The sequence below is a fragment of the Leguminivora glycinivorella genome, chromosome 6 (assembly GCF_023078275.1).
Source record: "Leguminivora glycinivorella isolate SPB_JAAS2020 chromosome 6, LegGlyc_1.1, whole genome shotgun sequence".
NCBI lineage: Eukaryota > Metazoa > Arthropoda > Insecta > Lepidoptera > Tortricidae > Leguminivora > Leguminivora glycinivorella.
This window is the reverse complement of record NC_062976.1, coordinates 17,679,142-17,697,804: the sequence shown is the minus strand read 5'-3', so window position 1 is coordinate 17,697,804 and position 18,663 is coordinate 17,679,142. Positions and strand designations below refer to the sequence as shown.

At 39.9% G+C, this 18,663-nt stretch overlaps 2 protein-coding genes across 4 annotated transcripts in view; one reads left to right on the top strand and one right to left on the bottom strand.

Moving 5' to 3' along the window:
* The window catches only part of LOC125226910 (probable phosphorylase b kinase regulatory subunit beta), a 27,702-nt gene extending 19,649 nt beyond the window's left edge, over window positions 1-8,053 (bottom strand). The window contains 7 exon segments of the mRNA XM_048131087.1: window positions 1,390-1,726; window positions 2,322-2,473; window positions 2,784-2,913; window positions 3,248-3,530; window positions 4,190-4,325; window positions 4,490-4,613; window positions 7,976-8,053. Coding sequence (XP_047987044.1) covers window positions 1,390-1,726; window positions 2,322-2,473; window positions 2,784-2,913; window positions 3,248-3,530; window positions 4,190-4,325; window positions 4,490-4,613; window positions 7,976-7,978 — 1,165 coding nt within the window. The 5' untranslated portion in view covers window positions 7,979-8,053.
* LOC125226911 (ubiquitin carboxyl-terminal hydrolase CYLD) lies at window positions 6,211-18,475 on the top strand. 3 transcript variants are annotated; one of them, XM_048131088.1, is made up of 12 exons: window positions 6,214-6,294; window positions 6,574-6,712; window positions 7,446-7,719; window positions 8,418-8,609; window positions 8,863-9,062; window positions 11,125-11,304; window positions 11,946-12,101; window positions 12,865-13,053; window positions 13,233-13,341; window positions 13,500-13,636; window positions 14,039-14,222; window positions 17,461-18,475. In XM_048131088.1, exons 2-12 carry the CDS (start codon window positions 6,659-6,661, stop codon window positions 17,652-17,654), a joined length of 1,869 nt encoding a protein of 622 aa, XP_047987045.1. In that variant the 5' UTR covers window positions 6,214-6,294; window positions 6,574-6,658; the 3' UTR covers window positions 17,655-18,475. The 3 variants fall into 3 exon arrangements, with proteins under 3 accessions (XP_047987046.1, XP_047987045.1, XP_047987048.1); XM_048131089.1 differs by lacking the exon at window positions 6,574-6,712 and having other exon boundaries at window positions 6,211-6,294; XM_048131091.1 differs by lacking the exons at window positions 6,214-6,294; window positions 6,574-6,712; window positions 7,446-7,719 and adding an exon at window positions 8,162-8,275.
* The last annotated feature ends 188 nt before the right edge of the window (window positions 18,476-18,663 follow it).

The following is an 18,663-nucleotide window of genomic DNA, read 5'->3' as shown; positions in this document are numbered from 1 at the left end:
ACTGAAAAGTTTAATATTATTCATGTTAATTGTAAAGACATAAATTATATAAAGTTGGTATTATTATACTGTGATATGAACTATGAACATAGAAACCGTACCAAGTTGATAGATTTAGCTCCATTCAATAAGAGTAAATACCATGCAAGAAAAAGATTGGTCACCCTAGTCGTAAAACCACACATAGCATTATTTTTCTTTAAAGGTCATATTTATCGTTCTAAACCTATTCGTGGGAATTTTGATATAATTTGAGACAATGAAACCAATATAATGATAAGAACTAACCAAGATTACAAGCAAAATAGAAGAAAATTTATTGCCAGTGAGGTTTATGAACATTTTTGTAAAATAAGTACTTACTTGTGAAATTTTACGTCGGATTTCGGTTTCCATTTACTTCCACAATGGTTCACTATGCAATACATAGCTCAGAACTTAAGTAAATCGTCGAAAAACGTTTATTTTGCAAAATAAATCTCTGAATCGGTGAATGAATTTTGACAATTCTGACATATCGGGCATATTTTTTTATTATTAGTGTTCCCATAGTACGCAGGAGGTAAATACCGGAGAAATAAGGTTTTTGATTGAGTTTTTTTTGTATAATACAAAGAAAAGTAAGTCAATTTGATTGAAGAATGTTTTATACGTTTTTTTTATTAACTTATCTGGCAATACATCACAGTGTTGGAATGAGATAGAACATAGGAGTAAAGGTGAATGAACCTGGCTTCAACTCATTGGTCGGCACGCACTATCCAGAGATATATATAAAATTCTTGCCGGCGACACGTCTGCCTCCGATGAGCCGCTCACGGCGTCTAATCGAAAGGAGAATTCTGACAGCAATGGCGAATGTATGGAAATTTTACGATAGTTTAAATTTAAGGTAAAATTTCTTTGTTGCCTTTGAGAGGAAAAATATAAAAAACCTCAAAACCTGTAGTCCATTTATCTGGCTTTTAGAATCACTTAATGTTATAACTAAAGTATTGAATTTTTTTAACAAAGTTTACTAAACGGCGACATACGTTTTTCTCATTTTAGGTCAACTTTGTGTGGGTTTAGTTATTACACCGTTAATAATTGGAGATTGTGAATAGTCAAAAGTTGTAGACACACTCTTTAAGATAATAACTACATTTATTTTATTTCATTTAATTTAGAAATGTGAGCAGCATTTGTTAAACGCCGAATGCACTTTTCGAGGATTTCGTACGACCCCCTCTTAACTACAGTCAAGTTCCCTATTGTTGTTGCGTTAGGTGCCTCTTAGTATCAGTCCATAATCACAAACTTAGTCGGTTTCGAAATGCACGACAGCTGATAATCGACAGCAGCAGCGCGCGGTCAAAAGGTTAAGTGAACGCGAACAATTACATTTACCTCCAAATTCATCCATGTATATCCTGGCCTTCAGCAACCTCTGGTACTCTTCAACCTGGTCCGGCAAAGTCCTAAATACTCCATCAATGATCATCATAACATAGAATAGCGGCCACTCAGACTCAATCCCATCAAATTCTTTAAGTTCCCCTTCATTGTAATATCTTCGAGTAGGGTCTTCTAATACGCATTTGTACCCATCGCGGCTGAATCGCTTGAAGCCGTATTTGCCTTGTAAGCGCCGGAGGATGTTCGACTTGGTCAGCTGGAATAAGTGGTCCTCGTGTGTGGCGAAGGCGGGGAATGATATTGTGGGTAGGAGAGCTACGTCGACGCCCTGAAAATGTGTTAACTACCTTTAAGATAAAACTATGGAAACGGATTAAATCGCGTATAATGAATTTAAAATACATCCCGACGTTTCGAACTCTTTACAGCGTTCGTGGTCAACGGGTGACTGAGGAAAAAATTAAAATGTGCAAAAGCTACCCACTTACAAGAAATATTAACGAACCATGACCACAAATAATATAGATTTCTAAGGCAGGTTCACACACTATTAATAAAGCCAGTTATACAATATTCAAAAAATTTTACCATTACTCTGTTAAAAAAAAAAAATAATAATAATAATTAACCAATTAATCTACACAAAAATCCGTATTAATCCGTTTCCATAGTTTTATTTCATGAGTAACTATCGCGGTAACCGAAGACAATATTACCTTTAAGATCCCATTCAATGTTTTCATTTGTAAAAGTCGTTTTCGAATACCAACTCTAGATATTTTGCAGTTGAAAGTTGGCCAAGCATGTGATTATACTAGTATCAAGCCTTAGACTACTCTGTATAAATCCTATGGGGCGACCCGTCAACTTCACTTTAGGACAAACGCTCAGCTGGTATAGGTGGCTGGGTATAGGTTTAATACCTTAGAACTAGACTCCCTTGGTAACATAGTTTCGAATATGCTTCTGTTGCGGTTGTGAGCGTCGATGTCCACGTACACCACGCTCCACGACGCGCCCTTGTCTCCGAACAGGTTGCAGCCGTTTATGGCTTCCAGTGCGGCTTTTGCCATGCCTGTGAAATATTCATATTAATAAATAGGAAAACAGCTGCCCTTTCAAGTAACTAACTCAATTTACAGTAACTATGGGAACAAATCAAATTATTTTAACAAACATATTGATTTGTATTTTTTTTTCTTCAATATCTATCTTATTTCGATTTTTAATAATATAATAATTTACAGTGTTTACATGTTATTGTGTCATGTGCCTAATATGTAGGTATACGCCATTGAATGTGGTTCATAGATTCCATTAAAAGAAAACTATTTATAAATAATCGACACGAATTTAGGTACAGCGAATACGAATATTGTGCTTACCGATGGAAGAAGCGTGGATTTCCGGTTTGCCATCATTGTATTTGGACCCGCGCTCCCACATCCCATAATCTGGTGTCCTGTAGGCGCGCTCCACGTAATACACCAAGTTCTGTATGAATGCTACTTCATCCTGAAATAAAAGAAATTAAAGTGAGTAAATGAGGTTATAATCATTAGAACCCTAAATTGGAAAAGAGAAACGCTACTTCAGGGTTGGTGTCGGATGGATTTTTCGTTGTGATACTGAAATCGACAGAGGTGAGATATTGACAGCATCGTAAAGAGCGAAAGAGATAGCACTATGTGCTGGGATCTTATATGATTTTTTTATTATTATTATAAACTGGCCAGTGATTGACCTTAGTCGCACCTGATGAAAAGTGACGACAAGGCCGAGGTTGTAGCTCACTGGTTCAGTAATAGCCTATTCACTCTAGACTTGAATATACAATATAATTGAACACCTGCGTATATATAAGCTGCAGACCCGACGTAATCATCTGCACCAGAAACAGCAGGTACAGCGACACGACATCTATCTGCAGGTGGTGGTACTGGTTGTCGGCCAGCACCGGCTCGCCAGTCGTGAGGTGGAACTTGACATGCAGCGCGTGCGCGGCCATCTGCCGCGTCTTGAATGCCTCGACGCGAGCGGACTGCTTCACCCAACACTCGAGGATGCCTCGCATGCATTTCACTGTACTTTGCCCGAGTTCGTGGGACTTGCCTCGGTCATCGTCGATGCGTCTGCGGATTTAAGAAAATATTGTTTAGAGTAACTCCTTTAAGTAAGGGACATAGATTAGTTTATGTAAGATAATTGTATAGGTGCAGCTATTATAATTTTTAAGATGCAACAAGAGAAAATCCTAAAATAGAAAGGACCTTTCAATTTGGGAATATCAGTTAAATATAATTATGTGTACTTGTGTTACTGACTGGATTTATAATTACCTATAGAAAGAAAATTGTGAAGAATATCGACGGTGAAGTACCATGAACTCCCAACTACTTAGGTTTTCATACTTAGTTAGGAGTTCATGGCACTTCGCCATCAATATTATGAAATTAAACATCTTTAAAATTGAAATGCCAAACTGAGTTTCCTACTCCAAAACTTAACCAATTAGAACAAAATTTGAGAATCTGAATTTTTTTGGATATTTGTTACCAATTTTGAAAATCACACCTTTTTTGTGACATAATCAATTAAACGGTTTTTGGAAATTATTGTTGAGCTCTAGTGCCTTTAAAAAAATAATATCATAGCTCAACAGTCCACCACACATAAAAAAATATGCATTGAAAAATCATTGCTCAAGCTTCAAAACTCAAAGAGGAAATAGTCAAGAGTTTTTGTACAAAGAATTGACCCCTCCTGTTGCATCTAACTTTCTAGGACTGACCTGTATGCTTGATATAGGCCCCATACTGCGGCTGCACAGTAAATGCTATCCCTCACACTACCAATGTGGAGATCAGATGATAGCACTGGAAATAGTCCTGTGATTGGACTTTGAAACCGAAGCAATTGTCTCTTTACTGAAAATTTAAACAAGATTAAGGGGTAATTAATATAAAGTCATTATCATATTCTATTATGTTAGTTTGAGTACTCATTTGTTTGACTAACAGATGTTTTCATTTCCAAAGGACATACTATTTGGAGCCTAGAGTTTAATGAATGTAGAACTAGAATTACTCACCAATTGCATAATATATGTCTAGCTGCCTAACAGTATCTTCATAATTGGATATCTTCAGAAATTGCTGAGCATTAATATCATCTATACTCCCCTGCCTAATCATTGTATCTCTATCTGGTAATGCCTGAAATTATATTTAAAATATTAAAAAATATATGAATGTGTAGTCATAGAAAATCCAGAAAAAGCAGACAAATGATCCATGGACACCTGTCTAACCAGCCTGTTGAACTTTTTTAACAGATCATTTTGTATTTTCTTATGCAATTTTTAGTTAAACCAACATGAACTTTATTCATATACATGCTTTTTTTTATTAAAAGGTGAGACAAACATAATAAACATATGTGGTGGGCCTTTATAACAGAGTGTTTTTCTAATAGTACGTAACACATACACTGTATCTTGAAACAATAAGTTAAAAGTTTTGTTGGTACCTAATTGTTTTGCTTCATTCCAATATTTTTGACATGTATTTTTTAACCCCTTTATTCATTCAAATTTACTAAAGTTATCAAGCCGATAAAGTTCATTTGTCCCTTTCTGACATATTGGTGTGATAGAAAGAGACAATCAAACTTTAGTTTGATAACTTTAGTGAATGTTGAATAAGATGTTTAATTTGGATATTCGTTTTTCTTTCAGAGAAAATGCCTGAACGGCAAACAGGCAGTTCCTAGGATATACAGATTTTATAATCCCAGGATAAATCCCTTAAAGCAAAATGGCAATTTAGCATGAGGTTAAGTGGCTTGTTATTATTTATAAGTAGACAATGTAGCTCAAAGTGGCTAATAATTAATAAATAAAAGCTATATATGAATTATGAAACCTCCAAATAGAAACTTCAGCAACATCAGAAATAAAACATACTTTGCAAAAAGTTCATTTGTGTAAGTCGGTATATATTGTTTTAATTAATATAAGTAAATCAATACCACATACGTTGGACAAGACAACACACGAACAATACAGAAGTAAAACGAAATGAATCTATTTATTTACCTTTTTTAAATAAATTTAAGTGACGACATTGAAAGGTCAAAGTTGCATAGTAAACAAATAAGCTAGAAATCCTTGAGAGTAGCCTGAAATGACTAAGTTTTCATTACTTGAAATTCATCAATGTGTAATCATTGAAAGAAAATGATATCTTACGAATAAAAAATAGGATTATTTCCACAAATTAAAATAAATCACAACACAATTTTACGCGTTCTTAGACGTTTTTCGATGTTTAACTTTACTAAGAGTCTGTTAATCGTTTTATTGTGTGAATACTTTAGGCCAATTCCGTTTTATTGGTACATTTTCTCTTTTCTGATAATCAAAAGGCTGGGAGCAGTAAAATATAGCATAAATGATTTAATTAATCGACCTTTTATTTGAATAAAATCGAAGTAAATCGATCACAAAAAACGTTTCAACTTATTTTGACAGTCTTGAAAAATGTCAAAATGACTTAAACTTAGCATTCGTAAAGTTAGCTTTGAATTTATTCTTGTTCTATAAATTTTGTTTATTTTCAGTTATTTAATCATTACTTTAAAGTAATAAAAAAAATGAATCAGATCATAACAAATGGAATATTTTATTTAAAATATAAATATAGTAATTAAATAATAAAATTGTAATAAACTGTTTTACCATTTATTTTTAACAGTCCTCTCAAATGCTCATTTGTCATTATAAAAAAAGGAAAAAAAAAAAAAACATCGTATCAACACTACTCCGTCAATAGTTGCGAATTTTATTTTAAATGCAAAATAGTAAATTTGAACTAAATTGGATCCATTTTAACATAGGTATGTATTAATCAATTTATTAAGTACTTAGTTAAGGCCATGAAAACAAAAAATAGGTAATTTATGTTCGATCACTTGCGATCACCAACAAATTCCAATATTAGTAAGAAATAAGGAATATCTGTATTTTAACGTTTATCTATCCATATGTTGTCATATCTTTGATCAGATATCTTTTCTTGTTTATTTTTACCTTAGTAACATAGGATTACCTAGTATAATGGCCACTTAGCCAGTAAGTACATAAGTTGGTACTACCTATATTTTTTTACGCTATAGATCGGTTAGCAGCGACGATTGTAGCCATTTAGTATCATTTCAATGAAACATGGATTAAAATATATACCCTACTTGATACATCAGGATGACTGACCAAAGTCCTCAGAAAAGCCATAACACAGGGACCGCCGAAGATAAGGTTTTAAACATACATTCATTTTGCTAACTTGATACTCAAGGCATTTATGCAAGAAGATGAGGTTGTGGCCAAATATTTATTATAACACTAATTTATTCTGTTTTGATTTCAAATTAACATTTATTTATAAATAACATTACTATCTTTTGTTAAAATTTGCATGAGCTATTGTAAATGTATCTGAAAACGACTGTTAATAAAAAGCAATAAAATAATAAGAACTTCCAATTGTTTAACTGAGATAGTTCATAAGGAACTCAATTATGGTTTAGGCGTATACATATTTTATCTATTTAGTGTTCACAAGTTCACAGGTAATTCTCCGTCCATAAGGTATTATTGGCATATTTCAGAAAAAATAATATACTTCAGAAATCATCAGTATTTTGCAAAACAGACAGTTGCATCTGAATTTTTTTTAGTATTTGTACTATCAGCAGCAAAAGTGCATGGAGAAATTATGAATGAATTCATTGATAAATTCGCCATGCACTTTTGCAGCTGATAGTACATATTGTGTCTCAATCACATGTCAATCACAACATGTGGTACCACTTTTTATAAACCATCTCAGTTAAGTGGTTGATATCAATATCACAAACTTTTTAACTAATTACTAACTATATACTGAGAATTATGGTGCACTGTTAATCATAACACAATGTCTAAAGATTTTTAAGTGTCTTATACTTGTACCATAGTACTATTTAAGTTTACTATTATTTGTTTTTAGTTGGATTTGTATGACCTGATTGGGGGTAGTTGGCCCCCTGCACCTCGGCCACCCGAGCACCCTGAGTATGGGTCGGTGCCTAGCAACAGACGCACTATGCAGCACTCATCCCCACATGAAAGAGTGAAATCCGTCAATATCATCAACCACCTGGCTCCAGAGAAAAGAAGAATCAAACCTACCACTGCAAATACTGCTTCTACAAGTTCTGAGGAACGGCCAAAAAGCAAAATGGTTCATGAGCCAAAGAAAATTGAAACTGGAATTCTAGTTGGTGAGAAAATAATAAAACTATGCTTTATCACAACATTCCACATTCTCAAAAACTCTCCATTTTTAAAACATGATTAATTATTACAATGTAAGCAATAAAGTTTATCAGAATATTCAGAATGAATGCATCTAATTAAATTTATTAGACATTCACATGACATTGCTCTGATGTTCACCTTCCATATGTGTTTATTTATATACAAGAACTATTTACTAATAATGTATTATGAATTCACTATAGGCCTATTTTTACCTACCATTTTTATATATGTTTAATAAAAAAATAATAAACAACTTTCTATTATCCCCACTGACACTTGAAATAAACAAACTCACAACACTTGATAAAACTAGTCCATAACGCCTCCTCTACAACACTGGTCGCAAAGTTACTCCAATTTTAGCTTTCCTAGTTTCTAATAATAAACTATGTAGTGCGCGCGGCCGGCCGGCTGGCGCGCAGCGCGCAGTGCCGACGATGGCGTATCCGTATTTACAAGAGCTCTCGTACGATGAAATTCCTCTGTGCGTGCTCGCGTATGACGAGGGTATTGAAGGTGTGTTTACTATTTAAACAATTGCATTTGTTTAAGATTTAAGAATCATAAGTAATCAGTTTTTAAGATACCTACCTTCCACGGGCTGCTACCTTTCGATGGAATATCGCATCATCATACACAAGATTGTGTTTGTGTACAGATGTGTGCAGCGGAGAGGGACCCGAAGAGTTGTACGACTCGCCAGTGCTCGGATCCCCGAGGGCGGTTCCTGCGCAAAGGCCTTCACCCCTACACCTACAGGAAGACATAGGCGTGGGGTCTCTGGTGGAGGTTGCTACAGATGTGGATCAGCAGTATTATGGAGTTGTCAGGTGGATCGGGATTATTGATGGTAAGCATCAACGAAGGTAGCTGTTAAGGTGCTCGTAAATTGCTCCTATATTGAACAAACCTTGCACCATTGAAAGTAGTCTGTTTATAGTTTTTAGCGTACACGAAGTTCGACTCTATGAGTTCTGTTATAGCAAATGGAAACAATCAATTAGATGGTGTATATCTCAAAATAAATAATTGTCTCTTAGTTTCTATTCGCGGTAGTCTCTGGTTTGGTTTTAAACAATAATTCCATAAATGTTCTATTATAGACACGGCGACAGCGGGTGTGGAACTAGAGCAAAGTGTGTGCGGTCTAGGCGACGGCACGCGCGGTTCCGCGCGGCTGTTCTCGTGCGCGCCAGGGCGAGCGCTGTTTGTGCCGCTGCCGCTGTGCCGCCGCGATGCAAGGTTCCGAGATACGCCGCCACCTGACACAGCGCGGTCTGACCCGGACCCGCACCTAGACCAGGTACAACATAGGCCATCTTGTGTAGATTCGACAGCAGACGTGGTATTGAGCAAAGCGTGTGCGGTCTAGGCGACGGCTCGCGCGGTTCCGCGCGGCTGTTCTCGTGCGCGCCAGGGCGAGCGCTGTTTGTGCCGCTGCCGCTGTGCCGCCACGATGCAAGGTTCCGAGATACGCCGCCACCTGACACAGCGCGGTCTGACCCGGATCCACACCTTTACCAGATACAGGAACATAGACCATCTTGTGTAGATACGGCGCCAGCAGACGTGGTATTAAGTATGCGGCTTAGGCGATAGCACGTGCGGTTCAGCGAGGCTGTTCTGTTCGTGTCGCTGCCGTATTGTCATCGCGATGCAAGATTCCGAGATGCTGCCGCCTGACACTGCTCGTTCTGACTCGGATCTACACCTAGAGCACGTATAACATACTAAGATAGTTGCTCTTGTGCACTCCAGTCGTGCCCTGACAGCGCCCTTACCTCTCTGTGTTGCTGATGCGACGGTTGGTCTCGCGATACAGCGAACACGCTCAGAGCGCCCTTGATCAGATATGTTCTAAACCACAGAACACCCCACTAGAAGCCAAATGCAAGCGATATTGTTCGAGACGCAAATCACCAATCCTTGCGGGGTGAGGCGGGCGCGCACGGTGCTGCCATTGGTCGTTTCAAATAATGGCGCGCCTTTATGATTAGCAGTAGGGATGGGAATGGGACATGTCTATTATAGACAATGGTACCGGTACCAGTACTGTGGTGAATTTGTTTTGCAACAAATTATAATATTATAATTAAATTATAATAAGGCCTAGTTACCCTTCGGGTTGGAAGGTCAGATGGCAGTCGCTTTCATAAAACTAGTGCCTACGCCAAATCTTGGTAGTAGTTTCTAAAGCGGACCCCAGGCTCCCATGAGCCGTGGCGAATGCCGATGCCGGGATAACGCAAGGAGGATGATAATTGTGATAGCATCTCAATAAAAATCATTCTAGTAACTAATAACTAAACTGTGCATTTTTACTTACGTTTACTAAGTTAAATAACCAACTAAATATTCTAAACTAATCAATGAACTAAATACCACTACAGACTCTACAGATTCTAGATAATTATTCACTATTACAAATCTGCTTTCTTTTATATTTCATAAAATCAAGGGCGGCTCACTCCGCGATCCTTTCGCCGCGCTACAAGTACATGCCGGCGGCCGCGAGTTCGCGGCCCATTCACTGGCGACGACCTTCGCGCGGCGCAATAAAATTCAATGTCGTCTGCACGCGTGCGGTCCGTTTGTTAATGTAGGTAAGAATTTAGAATGGCGGCGTTTTGTGAACATCAAAGGAGTGAGCCTTCTGTACTTGTACTATTATATATTCTGTGATAAAATGGTAGCACATGGTACGAACGGCAGTACGAAGTTCCCGCAACAGACATAAACTAACATGGCCCCATGCCTAGTCGTTTACGTGAAAGGGATAGCATATCACATTGTTAACTCGGTAAAGAGGGATGGACGCGCCTCGGCGCCGCTCAGCACAACCATATTGACCAGTATAAATGAACTCCGCGGACAATAAACAATATTCAACAAAATAATTAATTTGACTTAACTGTGGAATGTTGTTCCATCTTTTTTACATGTAGAAGTGTTAGAAGACTTGCCACACCACTTTATGCTGTAAGAGACCATTGTTTGCAACCAAAATTGATTATTTAAGATTTTTTCCCGAGCGGACACGGACACTGTTAGCGGGTCGTATACTTGGGCGCTACTGATCGGTGTCGCACGCGTTCAAACTTTTATAAACCTGATTTGTCGTATGCTTGGTGACCCCGAGTCGCCCTGTAAGGGCCATCTTGTTGTATTGATCTGTGTTCTAAACAGACTGTGCTCGTGCAGTTCAGTGACGACGTTGCTTGAAAAAATGTAGATGCGATTACTCGATTACTTTAGGTGGTTGTTTTCAGCATATCTTACTGTCGGCGTCGAAAACGCGGCTACTTGTCTATTCCAGCCATGTTCAGTTGTTCACCTAATATGATATGATAATTACAATTTTACAGCCGGACTGCCCGCTGGTGACGGGCGTGGTGCCGCCGCTGAGCTCGCTGGGCGAGCTGGCGGGCAAGAACCGCGGCATCCAGGGCCACCACAACTCGTGCTACTTGGACGCCACACTCTTCGCCATGTTCACGTTTACCAGTGTCTTCGATGCGCTGCTGTATCGCCCACCCGAGCCAGAGGTAATTCGCTTACTATCTTGGCTATCTATTTGTTTATCTCTCGTCTTTCGATATCTCATTAGCCAGGTCCACACTGGCCGCACGCCTCGCGAGGAAATCGTCCGTACTCGTGAGCGCACGTTTGCCCCGCCTGAGCAAATTCGTTCGACAAGATGGCGGCCCTCGGTCAGCTGTTCAAAATAGTTCACGGACGATTTCCTCGCGAGGCGTGCGGCCAGTGTGGACACTGTGGACCCGGCTATTTAAGAGAATCTACATGCAGTTAACCCCTCTGATTCTCTTCGTATTTGGCAATATGTTCCTTAACATGTGTAAGTAATTTATATTCTTGAATTCGGACAATTCGGTTTAAACACTCTACTTACTCTACCGGTATCTAGCCGTATGTTCGGATTTTTTGAGTTTGCACTTTCTAACACTCTTGTTCAGCGCCGGTCCGAGCACTTAATCAGAGTAGAACAAAGTGAAGTTACGGCGCCTTTGGCTACCTTTTTTTTACCAAACTCACAAATGAGGCTTTTTTTATCATTTGCCATTTTGGCGCCCCTCCTATGGTTTAGCGCCTAGAGCGTCCACTCCACTCGCTCTACCCTAGATCCGGCCTTGCTCTTGTTGACTGTAAGCTCAATCTGTTTGAACAGGATTCGCCGCACTACCTGGAGGTGCAGCGCGTACTCCGCGAAGAAGTGGTGAACCCGCTGCGGCGACACGGCTACGTGCGCGCCGATCGCGTCATGCGATTGCGAACTCTGCTCGAGCGGCTCTCCGACGTGCCCGGGCTCACCTCCGAGGAGAAGGTCAGTGACCTCAGTAAGAGAAGATGTCACGGTTATGCATAACCGCGTCATGGGCTTGCGGACTCTGCTCGAGCGGTAGGCTTGTGTAGGACATGTACTAATAGTACAAAAGACACGATTCCCTGCACTGTACTAGACCGAACGACTTCCAAATGATTCTGCTCTCTAGGACATTTACACAGTACACTCACACACACGCAATAGAATGGGCCTATCGAGCGGATCTCCAGTGTGCCGGCCTTACCTCCGAGGTGAAGATCGGTGAACTTAGCACAAGGTGGCACGGCTGTGAACCCTGCTCAAGCGGCTATCTAACGGGCCGGGTCATCTTCGAGGAAAGGATTAGTGATTCCCTAGTAGGAGTCGTCCCGGTTAGAGTTTGCACGGAAATATAAAAGTCGATAAGTGTACTGGCTCCCGTGACTACGTCATGAGCTTGTGGATTGTTTCTGAGCAGCTCTCCAATATGCATGGCTTTCAAAGTAAATTGACTAGGAAAAAATTGCTAAGCTGCAGCAGCATATAGCGTTCCCATGCGGAAGGTAACTTAACTCAAGAGGATCATGGCTGGTCATAGATCACAGGTCTGAACTTTTGTTTTCGAAGTCGTTCTTGTTCATCAAACTTTCGCAAAATTTTATTGTATGGTAATCATACCATACAATAAAATTGTACCTTTAAGTCACCTTTATCAAAGTCGGTTGATTAACTAACTTAACTAACTAAGGTAACTTGTCATCAAGTTTTCTTTCTTATATTACAGGACCCAGAAGAGTTCTTAAACGGCCTAGTCGCTCAGTTACTGAGAGCCGAACCATTCCTTAAGCTATCCTCAGGACAGGAGGCTTTTTGCTACCAGCTGTTCGTAGAAAAAGACGAGCAGATCACGTTGCCCACCGTACAACAGTTGTTAGAGCAGTCCTTCGCTACCTCTGGTGTGAAGCTTAGTGAGGTGAGTTGCAAATTGAACTTGATGTTTTATTGCATAAGGTTTAAAAGTTGCACCTGCTAGCGCAACCTTTTTCAAAGCGGTCTTTAGATGACGCTTTTGGCTGTCCGTGGAAAAAGACGAGCAGATCATGTTGAGCTTTAACATAAAGTGTTTGTAAACTTTTTGTTTTTTCGTTTTAGGTACCGGCTGCATTTATAATTCAAATGCCAAGATTTGGCAAGCAATACAAATTGTACCAACGAGTGTTGCCTTCACCACTGCTCGACGTGACTGATCTCATCGAAGGATGTAAGTATTATTTAGCGGAATAAACTCATACGTTTTACCCGGTAAGTCGCAGGCAGGGTACACTTCGCCTCGTTATTTATCTGGGATGTATACCAACCCAGCAAAATTAAAAAAAAATATTTTTGTTATCTTTTTCCTGACTCACGATTACTCCACAGTGCCGCGGCAGTGCACAGTATGCGGCAACCTAGCGCGCTGGGAGTGCAGCGCGTGCGCGCGCGGCGGCTCGCTGGAGGCGGGCGCGCTCTGCGCCGCCTGTGTGCGCCTCGCGCACGCGTCGCGCCCGCACCACAAGGTGCGTATGAGATGCCGTTTGTCGCGTCGCAGTTCGCGGGAAGCGTGGTGGGCTGTCCATTTCAATAAACCCCTTCTCTGGTGGAAAGCCATTATGTAAACGAGGAGTGACGTAGGAGGATTTAATATTTTTGGACTATTGTCACTTTCTTTGCACGGCAAAATTTTAACGTTACTTTTTTTTAATTTCTAATATAATAACAATACAACAGATGCTTACTACTACAATTTCGCCAAACCAAAGTTTAACGGCGAGGCCGAGACTAAAATACTATTTTATATTGAGTTTTTAATTCAGCAATTTTGTAAATGTAATCAGTGGTCCCCATGCGCAGCTATACCCTCCACATTTCACTCGGCGCTAAACTTACGTGCCGCCACTTGTATTGATGTACTTGTTCAGGCAACGCCGTTGCTGGTGCCGGAGGAATGGACGAGCGTGCTGGAGGGAGCACCCGCGCCGCGCGTGTACATGGAGTTGTTCGCAGTGCTCTGCATCGAGACCAGCCACTACGTGGCCTTCGTGAAGGCGGGGCAGGCGCTCGACGCGCCCTGGTGCTTCTTCGACTCCATGGCGGACCGCAAGGGTGAGCAGAGTAGCTACATGGAGCTGTTCACAGTGCTCTGCATTGAGACCAGCCACTATAGGATAGAATCAGTTATTCGATCTCTATATAAAGTCCTATAGTATTGCCGACATCTTTATTAAACACATCATATATATTCAGACGGGCGATGGCTGAAAGACAATACCAGTATATATATCTCATGCGTTTGTTATGATTAAATTAATAGGAATAAAAAGCTTGAATGGCATAGTCTCATCTCATGTAATCAATCCAAGCCAAAATTTAAGGAAGCTTTTGGAAAAATAAATAGAATATCAAATGTCATTCTGAATTATACCCACTTTGCCTACTTTAGTAGACACACAGAAGCTTGGGTTAGATAAATACCTTCAGTTTGTAATTGAAAATGTTCCGCCGAGACAAGCAGCAATATCTAAAGCAGATGAAAGCCATACACACACAGACCAACCCCTATAGACATCTATTACAAGACGACTCGCTGTGGCCAGCCTTCCTAGTATTTGCACTGATATAAGCGCGGGCGCTCGCCGTGCCCGATCAGTATCGACCAAGTAACAGACCCGAAAGCAGCGCGTGTTTTTCGCACAAAAAAATTGGAAAAGGGTATTTTGATGCCTTAAAGATGTCCACCTGTAGTGTGAAATGGTGTGGAAAGGTAACAAGAAGCTCAAATTTAAAAACAGACGGCATTACATTCCACAAATAAGTCATATTTATAATTTATTCAGAGCCGGCATAGGTCAACTTACATTGGCCACTTACGCGTCAGTAGAGGGACAGTCATACTTCTGTCCCTTTTCATCTGGCGCGACTGCCCGCCGTCCTTGAAACGGCCAATCACAGCGCGCTTAACACATTCCCCGCCCGCTCCTCGCACCCCAAACACTGGTGACTCGTATCGCGAACCAAATATACAAGACTGCCACTCTATAGGAGGTTCTCTGTGCATACACACTACTACCTCGTGTGTTCATAAGTTTTGAGACGAATTTAAAAAGTTGAATTTGAAATAAGAACATGCCCGCAGCTTGCATCCAGTGTTTCAAATTTTGAATTTGGAACCTTTTAATTTTAAAAAGGATATTTTATTCGATTATTTGTCATTCTTTATCGAGATGGCGGGAAAGAAACAGTTACGGTCAACGGTGATTTCGTTGTACATGAAGCCGGTGCAAAACCTATGGAGATTTTCAATCAGATTAAAAGTATTGAAGCTAGTCGCAATTTTGTATATTATACCTTGAAGAGGTACCTACAGGGAGACCCAATCAATTGCTGATCGACCAAGAACCGGCCGTCCGCGATCGGTAAGGACTCCAGCAAATATTAAATTGATCAGGGAACGACTCCGTCGTAATCCGTGCCGCACATAGAAGAAAATGGCTCTTCCCACTAATATTTCACGTATATCGGTAAACAGAATTCTTAAATATGATCTTAAAGTAAAGGCCTACAGTCGGAGAAAAGATCATTATTTAAATGATCGCCTTCGAAAAATGCGGCGTGTTCGATGTCGGATGCTGCTAAGGACACACGATCCTAAAAAAAATGTATTCACTGATGAAAAAATGTTTATAGTTGAAGAAAAATTTAACAGACAAAATAACAAAATCTATGCAAAAAGCTCGAAGGACATCCCGGCTAACGTGCGAAACGTCCAACGTACCCATCACCCTGCTAGCGTCATGGTATGGTGGGGCGTTTCGTATGAAGGTGTTACTCCGCTACATTTCTGTCAACAGGGGGTCAAAGTCAAGGCACAAAATTATCAGAATGACATACTAGAGAAAGTTGTAAAACCCTTATCTACCACCTTATTCACTGGAAAAGACTGGATTTTCCAACAAGATTCTGCCCCGTCTTATAAAGCGAAATCTACCCAGAAGTGGCTAAAAGACAATTTACCCAGCTTTATTAGGACTGACGAATGGCCTTCGTCAAGCCCCGATTTAAACCCGTTGGATTATGCTTTGTGGACAGAGTTGGAGCTAAGAGCATGCCGAAAAACACATCCGAACCTTCAGTCCCTAAAACGCACGCTAGTGAGAGAATCGAAACGAATCCCCATAGAAAAGGTGCGTGCCGCTATTGACGAGTGGCCAGCCCGCTTAAAGGCCTGTATAAAAAAACAAGGCGGTCATTTCGAGTAAATTTTATTTTCCCCTCACTAGCTCGGAAACACGTGTTTTGTCCTTTAATACCAGCGGGTAAAAACGCATTTTATCCACTAGTGGGTAAAGTAATTTGACCTTGAATAAAGTCAAATTAACTGCTTTAAAATTGATAAAAGTAGGTGAATCTAGTAATAAAGATGATTTAACACCTGTGGAACTACTGGAAGCAGTGATATACGCATTTTTTGCGTTGTAGTTTCCTCGCTATAGTGAGGGGAAAAGTTTTGTGTTACACTCGGGTGCAAATGTATTTTACTTCTCATGTGTTAAAAAACTCGCAAGTTCAGGATTCTATTTTCGAACCACTCGCTTCGCTCGAGGTTCAAATATAGAATCCTTTCACTTGCTCGTTTTTCAATTCCACACTCGGCGTTAAAATACAACTTTGCCCCCTTGTATAACAAATAACTATTATTTATTTATTATTTATTGTATACTTATCGATAGTCCTAATGCACCCGAGTGTAACACAAAACTTTTCCCCTCATTATAGCGAGGAAACTACAACGCAAAAAATGCGTTTATCACTGCTTCTAGTAGTTCCACAGGTGGTAAATCATCTTTATTACTAGATTCACCTACTTTTATCAATTTTAAAGCAGTTAATTTGACTATTTTCAAGGTCAAATTACTTTACCCACTAGTGGATAAAATGCGTTTTTACCCGCTGGTATTAAAGGACAAAACACGTGTTTCCGAGCTAGTGAGGGAAAAATAATTGTACGATCATTGATATGTTATTGTCTGTATATTATACGCCATGAAATTAGGTAAAAGTTTTCCAATACAACTGTGATGTTAGTACATTTTAAGGGTACGAGGCCGGGAAAAGCAAATTATGATGCTCTAAAGGACAATATTTTATAAAAAAAGAAAGTTTATTTTATATGTCGGTGTATGATGCATTTTGTCCAGTACTGTATATCGGCAAACACTGATGTCAGCAGTCGCCACCTGCAAGTCCACACCTGAGCTCTAACAGTTCTCCTCGCAAGGTCTCACTAAAACGGTCAACTGATTTGGGTCTGCAGGTTCTGAAACAAAATGCACCTCGTTTACAGGCGAGCGCAACGGCTACAACATCCCCGAGTGCGTGTGCATCCCGGAGCTGGGCGCGTGGCTGAGCGAGGAGGGCGCGCGCGCGCTGCTGGCGGGCGCGCCGCGGGACCGCCAGCTGCCCGCGCCCGCCAAGCGCCTGCTCGCCGACGCCTACATGTGCTTCTACCGCAGCCCCGACGTCGCCATGTACCGATAACTTCCTAGGGTCATGCACTATTACCAGACTAAACATCGTCACCCGGTATGAATTACCCCATGTACTTAATACATTTTTTAGAACGTTTTGAGGGCCCGCGCTAGCTGACGCGGTACCCGGAACGGACGCCCGTCTAATAAGAAATAGTATAGACAGCGCTAAATGGAGCGGGCGTGTGCGGTGGAATATGGAATCTATAATATGTATATTGGCTGGACCCGCGAGCTTCTCGAGCGCAGCTATAGCGGACGCCCTGGCGGTGACAGAAGGTTTGGGGAATAACGTGACGAGTAACTTTTCTATTATATTTGGGCCCGTGACGTGAGTCTACTATACTATATGTCACTTCATAGAAACACCGCACCATCTGAGTCAACTGACAGACTTGCTAAATATAGCTATGTATTTATTTAGATTTAAATATTGTTATTATATAGTTGACTAATATTAAATATAAATAATTATGTATAGTATTGTAATCTTTACGTGAAATACGTTAGATTAATGTTAAAAAAATAAACAATTGGATAGAAGAATACGAGTCAAAAATACGACACAAACTTTGCTTTAGTAACTGGGTATTAAAAACTTCAATATGTAGATAAAAGTATTTTCAAAAATATTATAATACATTATTTAGAAGATAGACCATCAGTCAAATGTTATTTTTAGGTAATTAAGTATGATGTGCAATGCAGAAATATACACCGTGTTTCTTTTAACACTAAAAACCTGAAAACTGTTTGTTCAAAATCGAGAGTAGAATCGATTGAGCTATATCTTGATGGGGATAATATTTTTTGTTCTAATTTGTATTATTAGTTATTGTTTACGTGCCCATTCTGCAAATTCGTAATATGTACAACATTGTGCATATCATATTGTTAGAGGTTGTATACCTTTTTTCAGTATTTAAGGGTATTAATACTGGCTGGTTACTTGGACGATTATTTTTTCCGCTACGAGATAGACGTTGTACGTCAGTTTAATTGAACTCGTACCTAATTAC

Bases quoted from the DNA above. Each gene is read 5' to 3' on its own strand.
- LOC125226911 (XM_048131088.1), top strand. From the start codon at position 6,659: ATGACTGACCAAAGTCCTCAGAAAAGCCATAACACAGGGACCGCCGAA. The intron at 7,720-8,417 runs GTGAGAAAATAA...GTTTGTGTACAG, and splicing joins TGAAACTGGAATTCTAGTTG to ATGTGTGCAGCGGAGAGGGA. The intron at 9,063-11,124 runs GTACAACATAGG...ACAATTTTACAG, and splicing joins CGGACCCGCACCTAGACCAG to CCGGACTGCCCGCTGGTGAC.